Raw genomic sequence first — 20521 nt, 5'->3', positions numbered from 1 at the left:
GACTCTAAATAGGAAAGGTAGAAATGATTAAGTTACTGCTAATCATGTCTGGACTTGATATAAAATTTCTAACAATCACCTACTTAGACTCTTGATGGGGATTTAATCTTTGTGTTTGGTTATTATATAAAAATTGCTTCCATTTGTTGAATGTCTATTATGTGTCGAGCACTTTAGGTATTTTATATCTGACCTTCATTAAGAAACACAACAAAATTCCCATCAGGGTAAGAAGTGTTAGCCCCATCTGAAAGAGGACGGAACTGAGACAGAGGAGAGTAGTTTGTTCAGTTTTATACATCTGGTAGGTGTTGGGACCAGAATTAGAACCCAGGTCTTCGTGGTGTTGGTCAGCGATAGACGTGTTAACAGTAATTTGTCCACGTGCCCCAGTGAGGCCCACCAACCACCTTTATACTCTTCTACTTGGTTCCCATGGTGACTCAGTTCCCTCTTCATCTAATAGAATTCTACTTTTCATCTAAATCTGCCTGTATCTCTGTTCTTTCTGGTTTCTTTAGCCCAGCTGTGAGCATGATTTAGTTTTTAGCTGCTTAATTTTACTCATTCTATTATTCCTACATTCTATTATTCCTACCAATGAAGGGAAAGAACTTTTGGAATAGGTAACCAGGTTGAGAAATTCGGGTGGCGTTTCCGGAGTGATTCCTATTACATATGAACTCTTAGATTTCCTTAATGACTGATCAGAATAGGATGTCTGTGTGTTCTTAGCAGGGCTTTCTCTTCGTTCTGTAGTAATTCAGATTGGTCCTCACTTTCATGTAATCAGAGAATAATTTTCTCTTGGTTAGCTCTAGATCTTGAGATGATATCATGAATAAAGTTTTAGTGCAGGATGACTGCACAGTGCCCAGGTGTGGGGTAGGGTTTTCTTCTCGTAATTGTTACTCCTATTTATGTGTACAGGGTAAAAGTTCTTAGAACATGCCGAAGTGGAAATGCAATGGGGTCTTGAATTATGTTTGTATTTATAATCCCAAAGTAAAATTTTTTAAAGTTTAGAAAGCCCATTTTCCTTGATTAACATGTGACAGTATCTAGGGAGTGTGATACCTTGGAATAAAATAAGAGGAGCCTGGGGAGTTCCCTGGTGGCCTGGTGATTAGGATCCCGGGCTTTCACTGCTGTGGCCTGGGTTCAATCCCTGGTTGGGGAACTGAGATCCCCATAAGCTGCGCGGCATGGCCAAAGGGGGGAGAAAGTGAGGAGCCTGAAATACAATCATGCATGTAGAAGTAGGAACAACTTTCCTCTATTAAATAAATAAATAAATGCAGAAAAAAAAGTACCCTAAATGTAATCAACAGCTTTGGACATAGAAATCATCAGAGCTATTCTTTCTCTTTTCACACCCAAACCAAAAGCCAGTCACTTAGCAGGGAAACTGTTCCTGAGTTTGAACTTCCCAGCAGACATATATCTACTTGCCACACTTCTTATGGCTTCGTAGCATGCCCAGCTTTTCCTGTCCTTTCTTTTTTCTTTTTTGCGGTACGCGGGCCTCTCACTGTTGTGGCCTCTCCCGCCGCGGAGCACAGGCTCTGGACGCGCAGGCTCAGCCTTCCATGCCTGTAAAAATGTAGGCAGTAGTCTTTCCTATCCATAATTTTATGAATGTACTTTAGATATCATTGCTGGATTTATCTACATAAACCTCTGTTACCTTCCAACTATACCAGCTTAATTTTCTGTCAGATTTCATTACTGTTCACTTGTCATTGATCTGTATTAGTAGAAGAATTGCATAGAATTTCCTGACTGAATATAGTGTAAGAAGTAACCTCAGAATATGTTGCTGTATATATTAAAGTTCTAGGCTAGAGCATAATTATAAGTCAACACGTTTTAAAGTTTTTATTTATTTAAAAAATCTCTTGAATCAGAGATTAGGATGCAAGTATAGAATGCTATACATCTTTAACTCTTTAGATAAAGTTTTTTTTCCTTTCAGCCAGTGTTTAAAAATTAGTATCTTTCAGTCTAAAGATTTAGTTTTAAATTCCTTATTTCTTATAATGGTGGTTTAGACCCAGTTTTCTGGTGCAGGTTAAGATGTGAAATTTTAACATTTGAGCATCTTCTACAGAGGCCATGTGGGAAATGGGGAGATTCACAGTCCATCCAGGAGACATGTTACTCTCCTGTTGCAGGACTTCAGGCAGGTCACACAACCCCTTTTTTGCCCCTCAGTTTTCCTCTTAAGTGGGTCAGTTGAGATCACTAGAAGTCCAGTTAGCTCTACTATTCTGTGTTTTCAAACTTGTTTTTCAGTAGTGGAATTCTGTCTTGAAGGTACTTTTACATGTAAAACAAGGAGGAAGTGAGGAGCAAGAATCAGGGCGCCTCCCTGTGCTCTGAGCACAGGGCTGTGGCCCTTCTCAACACTTTGCCCTCCTGCCTGTTTGGCTGGGCAGGCGGAGTCCCACAGTGACTGTTTCTGTTTGCTTCAAGGGGCTATCAGCAGCAGGACGCTCATGAGTTCATGCGCTACCTGTTAGACCACCTGCACTTGGAACTCCAGGGCGGTTTCAACGGTATTTCCCGCTCATCAATTCTGCAAGAGAATTCTACTCTGTCTGCAAGTAACAAATGTTGCATGTAAGATTTAGTTTCCTTTTGTTTTCTGGGAGGACCTCAGATTGCTACTGGTGTTCTTGTTTATTAGATTTATAATGGAAGGTGGGAAGTTTTCTGGACCTTTGCTGAAACTTTTGTGCACTTGAACTTTGTGACCAAGGGGACTAGCACATGCCTCCTGCTTCTAGATCGAAGGCATCTTGTACTTGCATCCAGGTGTAGTTCTAATCGTTATTTGCTATAGATTATTTTTAAACTTGAAAAAATAGAAAACATTTGTACAATTTAACACTAAAAATTTTCCTCCAACTGTATTGAATAATGTATGGGAGACAATTTTCATTTTGAATGTGAATTTTTCTAAAGCCTCATTTAGACTTAAATTTTCCAAAAATATGTCTGTTCTTTAATCAAATTGAGGCATTTGTAACATTTCAGAATTTTTTTTTTTGCCTCTCAGTATGAACAAAACAAACCTTTTGGGTTGCTTTCCCAGGTACTGTTACCCCAAAATATACATTGAGATCAGAATGTTTATTTTGCTGAGGGAGAGAAAATTGACTTTTATTTCAGCTTGGATCTTGGTTAGTTGTCTCCTTTTGTTCACATTTTGGGAAAAGTTTCATATTGACCTCTGCAGGAAAGGGATTATAAGACGAACTCCCCAAAGAAAGAAGACAAGAGTAAGTTATATATAGAGTTTGCTGTAGTATATTGCCTGACAGTCCATAAATCGGATTTTGTGTAAGATAAGGTCTTTTTAATGACAGAGCAGTCTCAACAGCCAATCTGACTGTATCAGAGATGGGCAATCAATCAATATGAATTGCCATACTTTTTTAAATGTTTGAACCTAGGTCCTAGGAGCTATGGTTCACATTAGAATCCAGTACAGAAGGGGAAGGACCTGTGATCTGGTAGAAATGTTCTTGCTGCTAGCACCCAATCAAATATAGTATTAAATGAAAAATTCTGTTTTGTATTTTAGGATGACATATTCATACACAAAGGATATTGAGCTGGGCTCTATGAAGGATAGTCTGTGTGAAGTGAGAGGATATATGTCTTTATTATTTTATTTGATGCCCAGGGCACCCTTAGGGAATCACATTGTGTGATATAAGATGTCCTTTTAGTAACTAATGAGTTTTCAGTATTAATCCATACCCTTTCATGATATTTTAAATAATAGTAATTTTAAGTTCCACTAGTGAGTTAGGAACATAAAAAAATTATTAAGTATTCAAAACTCAGGCTCCTTTATATTCCCTTAAATTCACTGGAGGGTGCATTTCAGAATGTAAGGATCATATTTGCTAAAACTACAAAAAAAAGGTCTCCTGTATTTGTATTTATTCGTATAAACACACTGAACCCTACTGAAGGTGGGGGTGAGGATGGTAGAAATAAATGGCGGATGTGTTCTTTTTAACACATAGAAAATCATGAGTGCCAATATAAAGGAACTTTGCAGCATATAGCCTGTCCAAGTAGCCAATATTTAAACTCCCTCGTTGTGTAGTTATGATAAATGGAATAGTGATTTTGAAATAATTCGTGAACCTTGTTTTAAGTCATTGTATAATGACTAAGCTTAATGCCATACACATCAGATAGCCAAGAATTCATTAGTATCTTTTTCTCAGAGGAAGAAATTATAAAGGAGAAGTACATTGAGTTTAAATGTACTGCTTTTTAATGAAGCAGTTTCCATTTTAATTAAAGGCAGCAGTGTGTGTGAACATCAGTATAAAAGGGTCAATCATAGTCCCTTTATTTTTCAGTAGATTTTTTTTGGGGGGGTATATCCTTTGTGATACAGATATTAAATCTAAAACCTGAAATGGCCATTATATCCTACAGTTCCCATTGTATCTTCCCTTTGTAATTTACTAAAGCCATGTGTATCCTATGAACAACTTAAAAAAACAAAAAAGCTACAGTATGTTTCTTTTGCCAGTAAGGAAGGAAGCCCTTTCATAGAAAAGGAAGCAAACTTTTAAAATAATAGAATTGCTCAGGTAAGTTTTGTCTGTCTCATCGTTGCAGTAGGTCTAATTTGGAGCAACTCGAAGTACGGTTCAGTGTATTAGGAGTACTACTGACTGCAAGTGACAGAAACCACCTCAAATTGCTATTAGCGAAAAAGAGCAATATACTGGCTCAAGTAACTGCATAAGTGCACAAAAGTTATTATCTGTGTTCACTGTAGTACTATTAATGACAGCACACAAATGAACCTCAGTATCCATTGATATTTTTGTGTTTATTCTGATTCATCTTTATTTGCTCTGTTGACAATTTTATGCGGGTTCCTGTTGTTGCAGTGAAACCCATTTTGGGTTTTTTTTTTTTTCGCAGTACACGGGCCTCTCACTGTTGTGGCCTCTCCCGTTGTGGAGCACAGGCTCAGCGGCCATGGCTCACGGGCCCAGCCGCTCTGCGGCATGTGGGATCTTCCCGGACCGGGGCACAAACCCGCATCCCCTGCATCGGCAGGCGGACTCACAACCACTGTGCCACCAGGGAAGCCCGCCATTTTGGTTTTTAAAATATTTTTTTCTTGAAGTAGTTAAATTAAGAGAAGGAGCATAGTGTCCACAGCAGGTGCTCAGGTCAGGCCAGCTGTGTGAACTTGAGCCAAGTTATTTAACCTCTGAACCTCAGCTTCCTGGTCTGCAAAATGGGGATGATCTTATCTACCTCAGAGTTGTTGTGAGGATTAATTGATTTACATGGAAAGTACCTAGAATGGAGCCTGGCATGTAAGTGCTAAATAATATAAGTGCTTGCTAACATGCTGTCACTGGTGCACTATTCTTGTGCATTCTCTGTCCATACCGTGGCAGGCTGTGTACCTGTGAGTTACATGTCCAAGATACATACTTAGGAAAGAGAAGCAAAAGGCAAGTATGATCCTGATTATTGTTATAAAAGATGTTTACAACACTCTAAGGGCTTTCTTTTTGGTAAGCACTTGTCTAAAAGCACTGTAGGTATATTCCCATTTCATTGTCACCAGGCCTCTGAGGTAGATAGATGTTATGCCTGTTTCACATTTGATGAAGCTGAGGCACAGAGAGGTTAAGTAATATTAGGACAGTTGGTTTCTTATTGTTCTTAAAGTGCTGTACATATTATCTCCACAAGGGAATCATTATATTGTTTTAAGTGAGCTTTTTAAACGGCTTGTTGATAGTAATAATCCAGCACTTCAAATGTGAAGTCATATCTCCACCTAAGTATGTATTAAATTTGTTTACCTCATTTTCCCCAAATATGACCATCTAAAAAACTCTGAAACTATCTTTGATCAAGGTTGTTGTTCAAAGTAAAGTAATTGAGAGTGCTCCCCATAATATGAGAAGTCTTGCAAAGGGTCCAATCTAAGGCAGTTCCCTCTTTTCTGAGGGGTATAATTGAGGGAAAGGGGTCCTGTTGCCCTGAGTACAGGCACGTACGTGATCTGTTAGTAATGGCAACTGTTCAGTGTTAGTAACTTTTGTACAAAGTAGTGGGATTGGGAGAGGAGCTGGGGGAAGGACAGTGGCTTAAACCTTTCACTTGGTATACATCTATATATAGCTTCAAAATTTTTGTGTTATTTTTTTTTTTTTTTTTTTTTTTTTTTTGCGGTACGCGGGCCTCTCACCGCTGTGGCCTCTCCCGTTGCGGAGCACAGGCTCCGGACGCGCAGGCCCAGCGGCCATGCCTCACGGGCTCAGCCGCTCCGCGGCATGTGGGATCCTCCCGGACCGGGTCACGAACCCGCGTCCCCTGCATCGGCAGGCGGACTCTCAACCACTGCGCCACCAGGGAAGCCCCCTTGTGTTATTTTATAATTTAAATTAATAAATGATATATATACACCCCCAAACAGAGCCGCCTATAGGACCTTTACACATATTTACTGAGATGTTTTCCTGTGTGATTTTTCTCTAGAAATGGAGCATCTACAGTTGTCACGGCTATATTCGGAGGCATTCTCCAAAATGAGGTTAACTGCCTCATATGTGGAACAGAATCTAGAAAGTTTGATCCATTCCTAGGTAAGACATATTTGGCATATGGAGATATGATATTGTATTAAAATAATAACTGTAATGTTTCCTTTGAAAACTAAGACAGTAAAGAGATAAATCCTTAAAAATACATCAATTTTTGAAATTATTTTTTGAGTGTGGTTATATGCCTTTAACAGTTCTGTTTTCCTTGTTTCCTTTGAAGACCTTTCATTAGATATTCCAAGTCAGTTCAGAAATAAGCGCTCTAAGAATCAAGAAAATGGACCAGTTTGTTCATTACGAGGTAAAGATACTTTGATGTTCTAGAATTTTTCCCCCTTGAAATAGCAAATAATTGTTGTAATTAATTAATTTGTGTTATAACTTAACAAAAGTCAAACCTGAATGTCTCTTCTTGTACAAAAAAATTGTTTAGCAAGAATGCCTGCCAGAGATACTGACCTGCCAGGTGAAACGTATTTCTCACCTTTCTCCTCTTCTTAAAACTAGTTTAAAATTGAAAGTTTGTAACAAAACTTTTTCTGATCTAATGAAATAGAATTTATTCTATGGATATTTTACTAGTAACCAGAGGAAGAAAGAACCTCTGAAAAGGTTTATAAATTATGGTGTCATTCACTCTTTTGTATGACTAACAATTTGAGAGCTCTCTTGATGACATAACTGTTGGCTAAGCCTTTTAATCTTGCTTTTAATTGCAAGATTCAAATTCACATCTGAACAGATTTTTTCCTTGTTGAGTATTAACTACTTTAGTCAAGGCAGAAGACCTGTCCTTGACCAACCACTAAAATGACTAATCGTTCTTTTTAGTCATAGAAAGAAGAAACTAGGATAGAAAAAAGAAAGAGGATTAGTATGTGTTCTGTCATTAAGTACCTCTACAGTGAAGGCAAGTAAAGTTTCTACCCTGAATTACATGTTCACTAAAAGTTTTAGGGAGTATTGTCAAAAAGTTTTAGGTAGCATTGTCATAATGATTAATACACATATAATGTAAACTTTTCTTACAAAACAGAAGATTCTGTTGGTCTAAAACTGTACTGTCCAATATGCAATCATGAAGTCACATGTGCCTATTAAAATTTAAATCAATCAAAGTGAAATTTCAAATTCCATTGCTCAGTTATACTAGCCGTATTTAGAGTGATCGGGAGCCACCTGGGGCCAGTGGCTACTGTAGTGGTCAGCACAGATGTAGAACATTTCCACTGTTGCAGAAAGTTCTAGTGGACGGCGCTGCTGTAGAAGCAAATTATCCTGTAAAATGTAGATGAAAACACTTCGTTCTCCACCTATACAACAGTGTTGATTGTCTCTTTTGAACAGGAGTACAGAAGAAATTTAAGGAAGCCCCATCCATGCCACTTCCCTCTAAAATATGTGGCTCTAGTATGTTTCTCTAAAACTGTTTTTGGCCCATTTGAGATTAAGAAAATATCACAGTATACTTGTAGCAAGTGTCTGTCAGATCATTTTCCCTTTATATTTATGGCATATGAATACAGGCTAACTTAAGCATAAAACAAATATTATTTGACCATTTAGAGGGGAAATCAGTGAAAGTTAAAGGAATTAGCCTCAAATTATATAATCTAATCTAAATTAGATTGACTTCACTAATAATATTAATGTAGTAAAAAATACTGTTCCTTAATATCTATATCTGGGTATCTATTTGAATCATAATTCCTCATGTTAAACAAAACCGTTAGTCCAGATGATTTTTGACTGATTGGAAGACCCAGAGACACTCATTTGCTCAGGTTTCTTTCCTCCTTCCTTCAGTGCTGATTCCCCCCACCCCTCCTGAATTGGTCATACATGGTTCTTATTGCCTCTGTAACATTTCACTTAAACTTAATGCCCTAATACTGAGAGATGTTCCTTTCTTGAGACCATCCAGGAGAGTGTATGACACAGCTTACTTAGGTGGTTGACTGGTACTAAAACAAGAATAGTGGCAAATGGAATTTGCCTCATATCCCAAGTAGTATTTTTCTTGGCTCCTTGAAATCTGATAAAGATTGGTATTAGCATCAGGGGGCCCAGACCATCCTGAGGTGTTGAGGGTTTGGCTAGAAACATGTTTCCTGTATTCTCAGCTGGCTTTCCTTTGAATTCATTTTGTTAAAGAGCTTACTGTCAGCTTTAGAATGTCTAAACCATGCAGTATCTGCGAAATGCAACAGAACGAGATTTTCAGACGATGCTGGTGGTTTTCAAGAAGCCACCTAGTAAAGGACCCAGGGGGCTAGAAAAATTTCCAGATGAAAAGGCAGCATATTTCAGAGACTTTCGCAAGGTAACTGAACAGTACAACATCAAAAATATAACCAGGCTGCCTCGAGAGACAAAGAAGCACATGCAGTGGCAATTATCTTTCATGATGAAGCATCAAAGACATTTTGCCTTTGAGGGCTTCTGCTGAAGAATGAGGGAGAGGCTGGAGACAAGATGGTGGAGTAGAAGGACTTGAGCTCACCTCCTCTCACAAAAACACCAAATCACAACTAACTGCTGAACAACCATCAACAAAAAAGACTCGAACCTACCACAAAAGATATTCTATACCCAAAGACAAAGAAGAAGCCACAATGAGACGGTAGGAGGGGCACTTGTACAATATAATCAAATCCCATATCTGGCAGGTGGGTGACCTACAAACTGGAAAATAACTATATCGCAGAGATTCCCACAGGAGTGAGTTCTGAGCTCAATACCAGGCTTCCCAGCCTTGGGGTCTGGAATCAGGAGAAGGAGTCTCCAGAGCTTTTGGATTTGAAGGCCAGGGGGGCTTGAGTGCAGGAGCTCCATAGGACTGGAGGAAACAGAGACGCCACTCTTGGAGGGCACACACAAGGTTTCACATGCACTGGGACCCAGGGCAAAGCAGTCATAGGAGCCTGGGTCAGACCTACCTGAGGGTCTTGGAAAGTCTCCTGGGGATGTGGGGTTTGACTGTGGCTCACTATGGGGACAAGGACACTGGTGGCAGACGCCCCAGGGAATACTCAATTGGTGTGAGCTCTCCTGGAGGTCACCATTTTAGCAAAGAGACCTGACCCCACCCAACAGCCTACAGGCTTCAGTGCTGGCGCACTTCAGGCCAAACAACCAACAGGGTGGGAACAGAGCCCCACCTGTCATCAGACAGGCTGCCTAAAGTCATCCAGAGCCAACAGCCACCTATAAATACACCTCCTGAGATGGCCCTGCCCATCAGAGGGACAAGACCCAGCTCCACCCACCAGGGGGCAGACACAAGCCCCTGGACCAACCTCACCCACTAGGGGGCAGACACCAGAACCAAGAAGAATTACAGTCCTGCAGCCTGGGGGAACAGAGACCTCAAACACACAAAGTTAGATAAAATGAGATTGCAGAGAAATATGTTCCAGGTGAAAGAACAAGATAAAACCCCAGAAGAACAACTCAATGAAGTGGAGATAGGCAATCTACTTGAAAAAAAAAATTCAGAGTAGTAACAGTAAAGTTGATCCAAGATCTCGGAAAAAGAATGGAGGCACAGACAAAGAGGATACAAGAAATGTTTAATAAAGAGCTAGAAGCTTTAAAGAACAAACAAGAGATGAACAATACACTAGAAGGAATCAGTAGTAGAATAAATGAGGCAGAAGAACGAACAAGTGAGCTGGAAGACACACTGGTGGAAATCACTGCTGTGGAACAGAATAAGAAGAATGAAAAGAAGTGAGGACAGTCTAAGAGACCTCCAGGGTAACATTAAACATACCAACATTCGCATGATATGGGTCCCAGAAGGAGAAGAGAGAAAGGGCCTGAGAAAATATTTGAAGAGAGATAATAGCCAAAAACTTCCCTAACATGGGAAAGGAAACACACAGTCAAGTCCAGGAAGTGCAGAGAATCCCATACAGGATAAACCCAAGGAGGAACACACCAAGACACATATTAATCAAATTGACGAAAATTAAAGACAAAAAGAAAATATTAAAAACAACAAGTGAAAAGCAGCAAATAACATACAAGGGGATCCCCATACGGTTTTATCAGCTGATTTTTCAGCAGAAACTCTGCAGGCCAGAAGGGAGTGGCATGATATACTTAAAGTGATACAAGGGAGAAACCTACAACCAAGAATACTCAACCCAGCAAGGCTCTCGTTCATATTCAACAGAGAAATCAAAAGCTTTACAGACAAGCAAAAGCTAAGAGAATTCAGCACCACCAGTTTTATGACAAATGCGAAAGGAACTTCTCTAGGTGGAAAAGGCCACAGCTAGAAGTGAGAAAATTACGAATGGGAAAGCTCACCAATAAAGGTAAACATACAGTAAAGGTAGGAAATCATCAAACCACAAATATGATATCAAAATCAGCAATTGTGAGGAGAGTACAAATGCATTTGAAATTAAGAGACCAGCAACTTAATCCTGTATGTATATATAGACAGATATATATATATATATATATATAATATATAGATATATATATCAAAACCTCAATGTAGCTGCAAACCAAAAATCTATAATAGATACATGAAAAAGAAAAGGCAGTCCAAACACAATACTAAAGATAGTCATCAAATCACAAGAGAACAAAAGAGGAAGGGAAGAAAAAAGACCTACAAAAACAAATCCAAAACAGTTAACAAAATGGCAATAAGAACATACTGATAATTACCTTAAACATAAACAGATTAAATGCTCGAACCAAAAGACACAGATTGGCTGAATAGATACAGAAACAAGACCCATATATATGCTGTCCACAAAAGACCCACTTCAAATCTAGGGACACATACAGACTGAAAGTGAGGACATGGAAAAAGCTATTCCATGCAAATGGAAATCAAAAGGAAGCTGGAGTAGCAATACTCATATCAGACAAAATAGACTGTACAAGACTGTTACAAGAGAAAGAAGGATATTACAAAATGATCAAGGAATCAATCCAAGAAGATATAACAATTGTAATTTTATATATGCACTCAACATAGGAGCACCTCAATATATAAGGCAAATGCTAATAGCCATAAAAGGAGAAATCAACAGTAACACAATAATAGTGGGGGACTTTAACTCCCCACTTACATCAATGGACAGATCATGCAGACAGAAAATAAGGAAACACAGGCCTTAAATGACACATTAGACCAGATGGATTGACATTTATAGAACATTCCATCTGAAAGCAGCAGAATACACCTTCTCAAGTGCACGTGGAACATTCTCCAGGGTAGATCACATGTTGGGCAACAAAGCAAGCCTTGGTAAATTTTAAAAAACTGAAATCATATCAAGCTTCTTTTCTGACCACAATGCTGTAAGATTAGAAATCAACTACAAGGAAAAAACTAAAAAAAACAAACATATGGAGGCTAAACAGTATGCTGTCAAACAACCAATGGATCACTGAAGAAATCAAAGAGGAAGTCAAAAAGTACCTGGAGACAAATGAAAATGAAAGCCAAGATGATACAAAACTTATGGGACACAGCAAAAGCAGTTCTAAGAGGGAAGTTTTCTTCTTAGGAAACAAGAAAAATCTCAAGTAAACAACCTAACCTTACACCTAAAGCAACTAGAGAAAGAACAAACAAAACCCAAAGTTAGTAGAAGAAAAGAAATCATAAAGATCAGAGCAGAAATAAATGAAATAGAGAGGAAGAAAATAACAGAAAAGAACAAGGAAACGAAAAGCTGGTTCTTTGAGAAGATGAGCAAAATTGATGAACCTTCAGGCAGACTCATCAAGAAAAAAAGGGAGAGGGCTCAAAAAAATAATAAAATTAGAAATGAAAAAGAAGTTACAGTGGACACCATAGAAATACAAAGGATCATAAGAGACAAGCAACGCTATGCCAATAAAATGGACAACCTAGAAGAAATGGACAAATTCTTAGAAAGGTACAAACCTCCAAGATTGAACCAGGAAGAAACAGAAAATACGAACAGACCTATTATAAGCACCAAAATTGAAACTCTGATTTTAAAACTTCAAACAAACAAAAGTCCAGGACCAGATGGCTTCACAGGCAAAGTCTATCAAACATTTAGAGAAGAGTTAACACCTATCCTTCTGAAACTATTCCAAAATACTGCAGAGGAAGGAACACTCCCAAACTCATTCTATGAGGCCATCATCACCCTGATAACCAAAACCAGACAAAGGTACCACAAAAAAGTAACTTACAGGCTAATATCACTGATGAACATAGCTGCAAAAATCCTCAACAAAATACTAGCAAGCCAAATCCAACAATACATTAAAAGGGTCATACACCATGATCAAGTGGGATTTATCCCAGGGATGCAAGGATTTTTCAATATCCTCAAATCAATCAGTGTGATATATACCACATTAACAAATTGAAGTAGAAAAACCATATGATCATCTCAATAGATGCAGAAAAAGCTTTTGACAAAATTCAACACCCATTTATGATAAAAACTCATGAAAGTGGGCCTAGAGCGAACCTACCTCAACATAATAAAGCCATATATGACAAACCCACGGCTAACATCACACTCAATTGTGAAAAGCTGAAAGCATTTCCTCTAAGATCAGGAACAAGACAAGGATGTCCACTCTCCCCACTTTTATTCAACATAGTTTTGGAAGTCTTAGCCACGGCAATCAGAGAAGAAAAAGAAATAAAAGGAATCCAAATTGGAAAAGAAGAAGTAAAACTGTCACTGTTTGCAGATGACATACTATGCATAGAAAATACTAAAGATGCTACTAGAAAACTACTAAAGCTCATCAGTGAATTTGGTAAAGTTGCAGGATACAAAATTAATACACAGAAATCTCTTGCATTCCTATATACTAACAACCAAAGATCAGAAAGAGAAATTAAGGAAACAGTCGCATTTACCATCACATCAAAAAGAACCAAGTACCTAGGAATAAACCTACCTGAGGAAGCAAAAGACCTTATACTCCAAGAACTATAAGACGATGATGAAAGAAACTGAACGTGACACAAACAGATGGAAAGATATACCACATTCTGGGATTGGAAGAATCAGTATTATCAAAATGACTGTACTACCCAAAGCAATCTACACATTCAATGCAATCTCTATTAAATTACCAATGGCCTTTTTCACAGAACTAGAACAAAAAATTTTACAATTTTAATGGAATCACAAATGACCCCGAATAGCCAAAGTAGTCCTGAGAAAGAAAAATGGACCTGGAGGAATCATGCTCCCTGACTTCAGACTGTACTACAAAGCTACAGTAATCAAAACAGTATGGTACTGGCCCCGAAACAAATATAGATCAGTGGAACAGGATAGAAAGTCCAGAGATAAACCCATGCACCTATGGTCAACTAATCTATGAAATGGAAAAAAGACAGTCTCTTCAATAAGTGGTGCTGGGAAAACTGGACAGCTACATGTAAAAGAATGAAATTAGAACACTCTCTAACACCATACACAAAAATAAAATGGGTAAAAGACCTAAATGTAAGACTGGATACTGTAAAACTCTTAGAGGAAAACATAGGCAGGACACTCTTTAACATAAATGGCAACAAAATCCTTTTGGATCCACCTCCTACAGTAATGAAAACAAAAATAAACAAATGGGACCTAATTAAACTTAACACCTTCAGTGCAGCAAAGGAAACCATAAAGAAAACAAAAAGACAACCCTCACAATGGGAGAAAATATTTGCAAATGAAGCAACTGACAAGTGATTACTCTTCAAAATATACAAACAGCTCATGCAGCTCAGTAACAAAAACACCAAACAACCCAATCAACAAATGGGCTGATCTAAACAGACATTTCTCCAAAGAAGACAGATGGCCAAAAAGCACATGAAAAGATGCTTACATTCTCTAATTATTAGAGAAATGCAAATCAAAACTACAATGAGGTATCACCTCACACCAGTCAGAATGGCCATCATCAAAAAGTCTACAAACAATAAATGCTGGAGAGAGTGTGGAGAAAAGGGAACCCTCTTGCACTGTTGGTAGGAATGTAAATTGGTTACAACCATTATGAACAACAGTATGGAGGTTCCTTAAAAAAGTAAAACTAGAACTACCATATGACCAGCAATCCCACTCCTGGGCATATATCTGGAGAAAACCATAATTTGAAAGATGTATGCACCCCAATGTTCACTGCAGCACTATTTACCATAGCCAGGACATGGAAGCAACCTAAATGTCCATCAACAGAGGAATGGATAAAGAAGATGTGGTACATATATACAGTAGAATATTACTCAGCCATAAAAAATAAAATAATGTCATTTGCAGTAACATGGATGGACTTAGAGATTATCATGCTAAGTGAAGTAAGCCAACAGAGAAAGACCAATACTATATATTGCTTATATGTGGAATCTAAAAAAAAAGATACTAATGAATTTATATACCAAACAGAAATAGGCCCACAGACATAGAAAACAAACTTAAGGTTACCAAAGGGGAAAGCGGGGCAAGGGATAAATTATAATAGGAGTTTGGGATTAACATATACACACTACTATATATAAAGTAGATAACCAACAAGGTCCTACTGTATAGCACAGGGAACTATATTCAATATTTTGTAATAACCTATAAGGGAAAGGAATCTGAAAAAATCGATATATGCATATGTATAACTGAATCACTTTGCTGTGCGCCTGAAACCCAGACAGTATTGTAAATCAAATACACTTCAGTAAAAAATAAACAAATAAATAGCTTACGTCAGCTTTAAAAAGTATACGATGGGGTGTGGTAACGCTTCATTCTCTTTTTGTTTACCACTAATATCAATTAAGGGCAGTCATTTTTCTTGGACAGTCCATAGTGTGATGAATTTTAGTTGAGTAATACACATTTGTTTATTAAATGGGGATGGAGATGTGTGATTACCTGATAAGTCTTGCTTTTACATGCTTAGACATCTACTTGGCTAGAATTACTTATGTGCTTTTTGGATCTGTAATTGTTAAGGTTAGTTTTCATTTAAAAAGGAAAGGTGATGGTGAGAAAGACCACTGTCATTTGAAATCATTTAACTGAAAGGGTGTATGGGAGGCGAAAATAACCCCGTGTCTAAACCCTAACAAAGATACCATCCGAAAGGAAAAAAAATGTAGCTTTATCTTACTAATACTATAAATTAAAGAATCTTAAATAAAATGTTAGCAGATAGAATCCAGTAGTCCTAAAACAGTAATATACAGAGATCAAGTAGGATTTATTTCAGTAATGCAAGACTGATTTAATATTAGAAAGTATAATTTATTGGGAGAAGAAAAATCAAAATGCCCAAATAGGTTTTGATAAAATTGTGAATTCATGACTGATTAAATTTAAAAGAAGAAAAAAAAAAGCCCTATTATCATAGGAATAGACATGTTCTTAACTTGTTGAGGATTATCTATCAAAAGCTGTCAGTGATCATGACAGTTAATAGTGAAGCACTAATGCCTTTCCGTTACAGTCAGGAATCAGCCAGGAGGACTGCTGCTGTGGGACAAGGCAGTAGACAAGGAAAAGAAATAAGAATAAGTAGTGAAGAGGAAAGACCAAATTATTACATACCTAGAACATTTCAAGAGAATCAGTTGGAAATTATGAAAGAATGTTTAGCCTTAGCTATCTCTGGAACGCAGAAGACCTGCTTTCCTAGCCCTCAGTTAACAAAAAATAAACACAGATATTGATTTGATAAATAAATGCTTAATGTGGAGCTAAAAAGCTTAGTAAGATGGCCAAATAGAAAATAGGCAAAAAACAACTGCTTTCTTATACATAGCAAAAGATCCTATTCACAGTTGTATTAAAAACTCAAAAGTACTTGAGGATAAATTTATTGAGAAATATGCAAGACCTAGATGAAGAAATTATAAAACTTTATAAAAGGACAGAAAAAGCTAGAATTAACAGAGCCATGTCATATTCTTGGATGCGAAGACCCAGTATGACAGAGATGTAGTTTTCCCCCAAATTACTTCTTACATTTATTCTAATTAGTTCAGAAGTTCTTCTGTAAGCAGATATTCTTCAGAGGAATTAAAAAAGTTTTAAAACAAAAATAATGGAGCAGGACAGAGATGACATAGGTAGTGTCCTGGAAGTACTATGTATATGGGAATTTACTAAATGGCAAAGGAGATACTTGAAATTAGTGGAGAAAATAAGAAATTAGTCAATAGGTTGTATTAGTGTAAATGAAAATTTATGTGGGAATCATTAATTTCATTCCTAACTCATGTTTTGCCAGATTAATTTGAGACTTCAAGATTTAGTGTGAAAAATAAAACCACAAGGGCATTATAGTAAAACATCTTTTTGATCGTGTTATAGGAGAGAGCTTTGTAAGTATATCATGAAGGCTAGAAATTCATAAATTTAACTGTATAATGGTAAAAGATGCCATAAACAAAGTAGAAAAGATGATAAACTTGAAACTAATATTTGTAACATATGAAAAAAAGTACTTGGGCAAAATACATGAATAAGAAAGAAATGCACATGGTCAATTTAACATCTGGAAAAATACTAAGTCTCATTTATATTCGAGAAAGTATAAGTAAAGCAAAATTAGTCAAGATGATAAAGACAGATAATATACATTGTTAGTGAAAGTTCCGTAAGGTGGGCACTCTCATATATTGCTGTTAGGAGTATGAATTGGTACAGTTGTTTTCGGAGGGTAGTGATCACCATTTTTAATGGGCTTTTTTTTTAGACATAGTAATTTCATTTGTGAATGTGGACAGTAACATATGTAAAACATATTCATGGAAACATTGCTATTGCAAAAAATCAGAAATAACATATATGTCCACCAGCAGGGCATTGGTTTAATACACTGTGCTATGTAACATTTAAGAAAGATAAAACTGATCAACAGCTAGGCCCCAGAAAGAAAGCCACAAAATACTGTAGAGTCAAACACTATCCATGGAAGTATATATAGAGAATTATTCCATGAATTCTTCCATTTATATAATATTAAAAAATACGTGCATTAAAATTCTTGAGCAGTGTACACCTGTTCACAGTGACTCTCTTAGTGGGTAGTGGGATTCAGAAAGAAATGGAACCGGGACAATTTTTCATCTCTTTTATATTTGAGTTTTTTAACTTAATGTATACCTTTACATATTTGTTTTGGGGGAGTAAAACAAAATGTGGATTATTTATGCATACTTCCCAATTACTGCTTTGTTTAATTTATATAGTGTATAAAGTGATCTAGTAACTTCAACAAATCAGTGTTATTCCCTGCTCTCTATAGCATGCTGTTGATGTAATGCGTTAGACTGACATTTATGAAATATATATGCCCTGAAACCTTCAAGAATCTTAGGAGTCTTAGAAGCCACCTTGGCATGCATACACACACACACACACACACACACACACATACACATATATATGGCATATATATATATATATATATATATATATATATACACACACACAAACACACACATATATTTTTCCCTCATGAAATGCAGTAAAGTACAAATGAAAACGTTAAGCTGTTTTCTCAGATCCTTAATGAAGGTAAGTAGAGAACAACAAAACTTGGCTGAGGTGTGAGTGATGGGTGCCTAGTAGACTGGTCACCGGCCATGTGGCTCACTTCTACATGTGAGCTCTGAGGTGAGATTCATGTTCATGCTGCTGCAGAATATTACACTGTAGTGCACTTCGGGGCCATTCAGACTTTTCAGATAGTTAAGATGGCAGTTGTCAAATCTGTGAATGTCAAGGAGATGCTGTATCTAGGCAGTCCTCCTTTGAAAGAAATGTTTGTGTGCATATGTTTCAAACAAAGAAGCAAAATTCTTTGCATGTTTACTGTAGAATTTGGGGACAATTCAAAAGAGCACAAAGAGGAAAAGAAACATCCCTTCTAAGCTTATTTCCAGAAATACCATGGTTAAGGATATTTTAACTTAAAAACTCCTTTAAAAGCTGCTTTATAAAAAGGCAGCAGTTGGAACTTTAGAATTGGTGTGAGTTATTTTTTTAACCCATAGAAGCCATTACAAATAGGCCTTAACTTTTCAGGAGAACTAAAGAAGCTTTTTTAAACCCTTAGGGAGGTGATTGTGGCAGTGGGGGTAGTTCTCTACAAATCCAGCAAGGATTTATAATGTCGTTTCTTCACTGAAACTACTCCCTAGAGGCTGCCCTTGGCACGGCAGTTTTCTGGCCTGTCATTGTCTGGGGACAGCCCCAGGTGTGGGCTTCCTTTGCCTGTGGCAGTGCCAGGGAGAGGTGGGAGAACAGAGAGAGAGAGAGAGAGGGCTCCGAGAGGCAGCTGGGGCCACCGTTTTTAAAACTGAGTGTTGGAAAAACTAGGCTCAGCTTGTATTGCTTGCGTGTGAAGCGTCTGATGGGCTTTTCATGGCTTCTGTTCCATTTTGGTTTATCATGTACGGCCTCACATGAAAAGGAGGCAACTCTGCACTATGTTGTACATAAGTCAGTTGTGGGACCGCTTACTTGGTGGTCACCCCGTAAGTTTAAGCCTCTCAAAAAGTCAGGGAGGAAGAAAAATACAAAGGAAGACGATGTTGGAAAGCAAAAAGATGCTGGAGGAAGGTGAAACTGTGTTGGGGCGAAGAAAAGGACTGGACGGTTCCTAGAGGGAGGGGCTTTGTTTTCAGAAAAGGAGCAGGATGATGCAGGGCCAAGGCCAGATGATGTGGCTCTAGGCCTGTGTGTGGAAAGTGGGCGGGGCCTCCCCACGGAGGGAGACCTGCAGGGCGGCCGCAGAGGCGCCCACCCGTGTCTTAGCAGGGAGAAGAAACCAGAGAGCACTCCAGTACTTCTGGGCATTTTACATTTTGGTCTCAAAAATGCAGCCGAGTCGCTGTGAAATGTTGATATATTCTTTCAATAGTCTCAACATTTGTAAGGGTATCATATTCCTGAAATTAGAGGGTCTAAGTAATTATCAACAGAGACTTTCACAATGCCACCTTAGTGTAACTCATTAGTAACCCCGTCTGAATGACTGCATGCTTCCATACACAGGAAAGTGGTTCAGTGCAGGTTAAATATAGGAAAAAGATGCTTCCCCACCATCGAGTTGTTTCTGCTTCTCAGTGTTATGTGGCTGGGGAGACTTGGGGAATGGATGTCTTGCTAGCAAATCATACCACCACCTGGTTAATGGGACGGAGAAGCTGAGTGACCAAGCATCTCAGAGTCAACATTCTTGCCTACTCTCTTTGTTTATGAAAGCTTCAGGCAGATACTGATTTTCACTTAATTAAAAAAAAAAAAAGTTTGTTTATGCTGGTAAAATATATGTAAAATTTACCATGTTAATAATTTAAGTGTACAATTCAGCAGCATTCAGTAAACTCACAATGTTATGCAACCATCGCCACTATTTCTAGAACTTTAGAAATCATCCAAAACAGAAAATGTACCAATTAAACAGTAATTCCCCATTCCTCTTTCCCTAGCCCTGGCACCTCTATTCTACATTCAATGAATCATACTGTTATCCTTCTGTGACTGGCATATTTCATTTAGCATAACGTTTTCAAGGTTCATCCATACTATGGCATGTATCAGAATTGCCTGCCTTTTTAAGACTGAATAATATTCCATTGTACATATATACCACATTTTGTTTATCCATTAATCTGTTGATGTAACTTTGGGTTGCTTTTACCTTTTGGCTATTATGAAGAATGTTGCTGCAAACGTAAGTGTACAAATATCTGTTTGAGTCCCTGCTTTCAATTCTTCAGAGTGTATACCTAGGAGTGGAATTGCTAGATCATGTGGTAATTCTTTAACTTTTTGAGGTACTGCCAAACTGTTTTCCACAGTGGCTACAGCGTTTTACATTCCCACCAGCAATGCATGAGGATTCTAATTTCTCCATATTCTAGCTAATACCTGTTATTT

The 20521-nt window shown here is 37.8% G+C and overlaps 1 protein-coding gene across 4 annotated transcripts in view; it reads left to right on the top strand.

Moving 5' to 3' along the window:
- Window positions 1-20521, top strand: part of USP3 (ubiquitin specific peptidase 3) — a 215956-nt gene that overhangs the window by 175407 nt on the left and 20028 nt on the right. For all 4 annotated transcript variants that reach the window (XM_032621502.1, XM_032621499.1, XM_032621501.1 and 1 more), the window contains 3 exons: window positions 2476-2622; window positions 6544-6650; window positions 6829-6909. In XM_032621502.1, the coding sequence (XP_032477393.1) occupies window positions 2476-2622; window positions 6544-6650; window positions 6829-6909 (335 nt within the window). The remainder of the gene's footprint in view (window positions 1-2475; window positions 2623-6543; window positions 6651-6828; window positions 6910-20521) is intronic.

The sequence above is a fragment of the Phocoena sinus genome, chromosome 2 (assembly GCF_008692025.1).
Source record: "Phocoena sinus isolate mPhoSin1 chromosome 2, mPhoSin1.pri, whole genome shotgun sequence".
Taxonomy (NCBI): domain Eukaryota; kingdom Metazoa; phylum Chordata; class Mammalia; order Artiodactyla; family Phocoenidae; genus Phocoena; species Phocoena sinus.
Note: the sequence above shows the minus strand (reverse complement) of the source record. Positions and strands in the feature narration are given on the sequence as shown.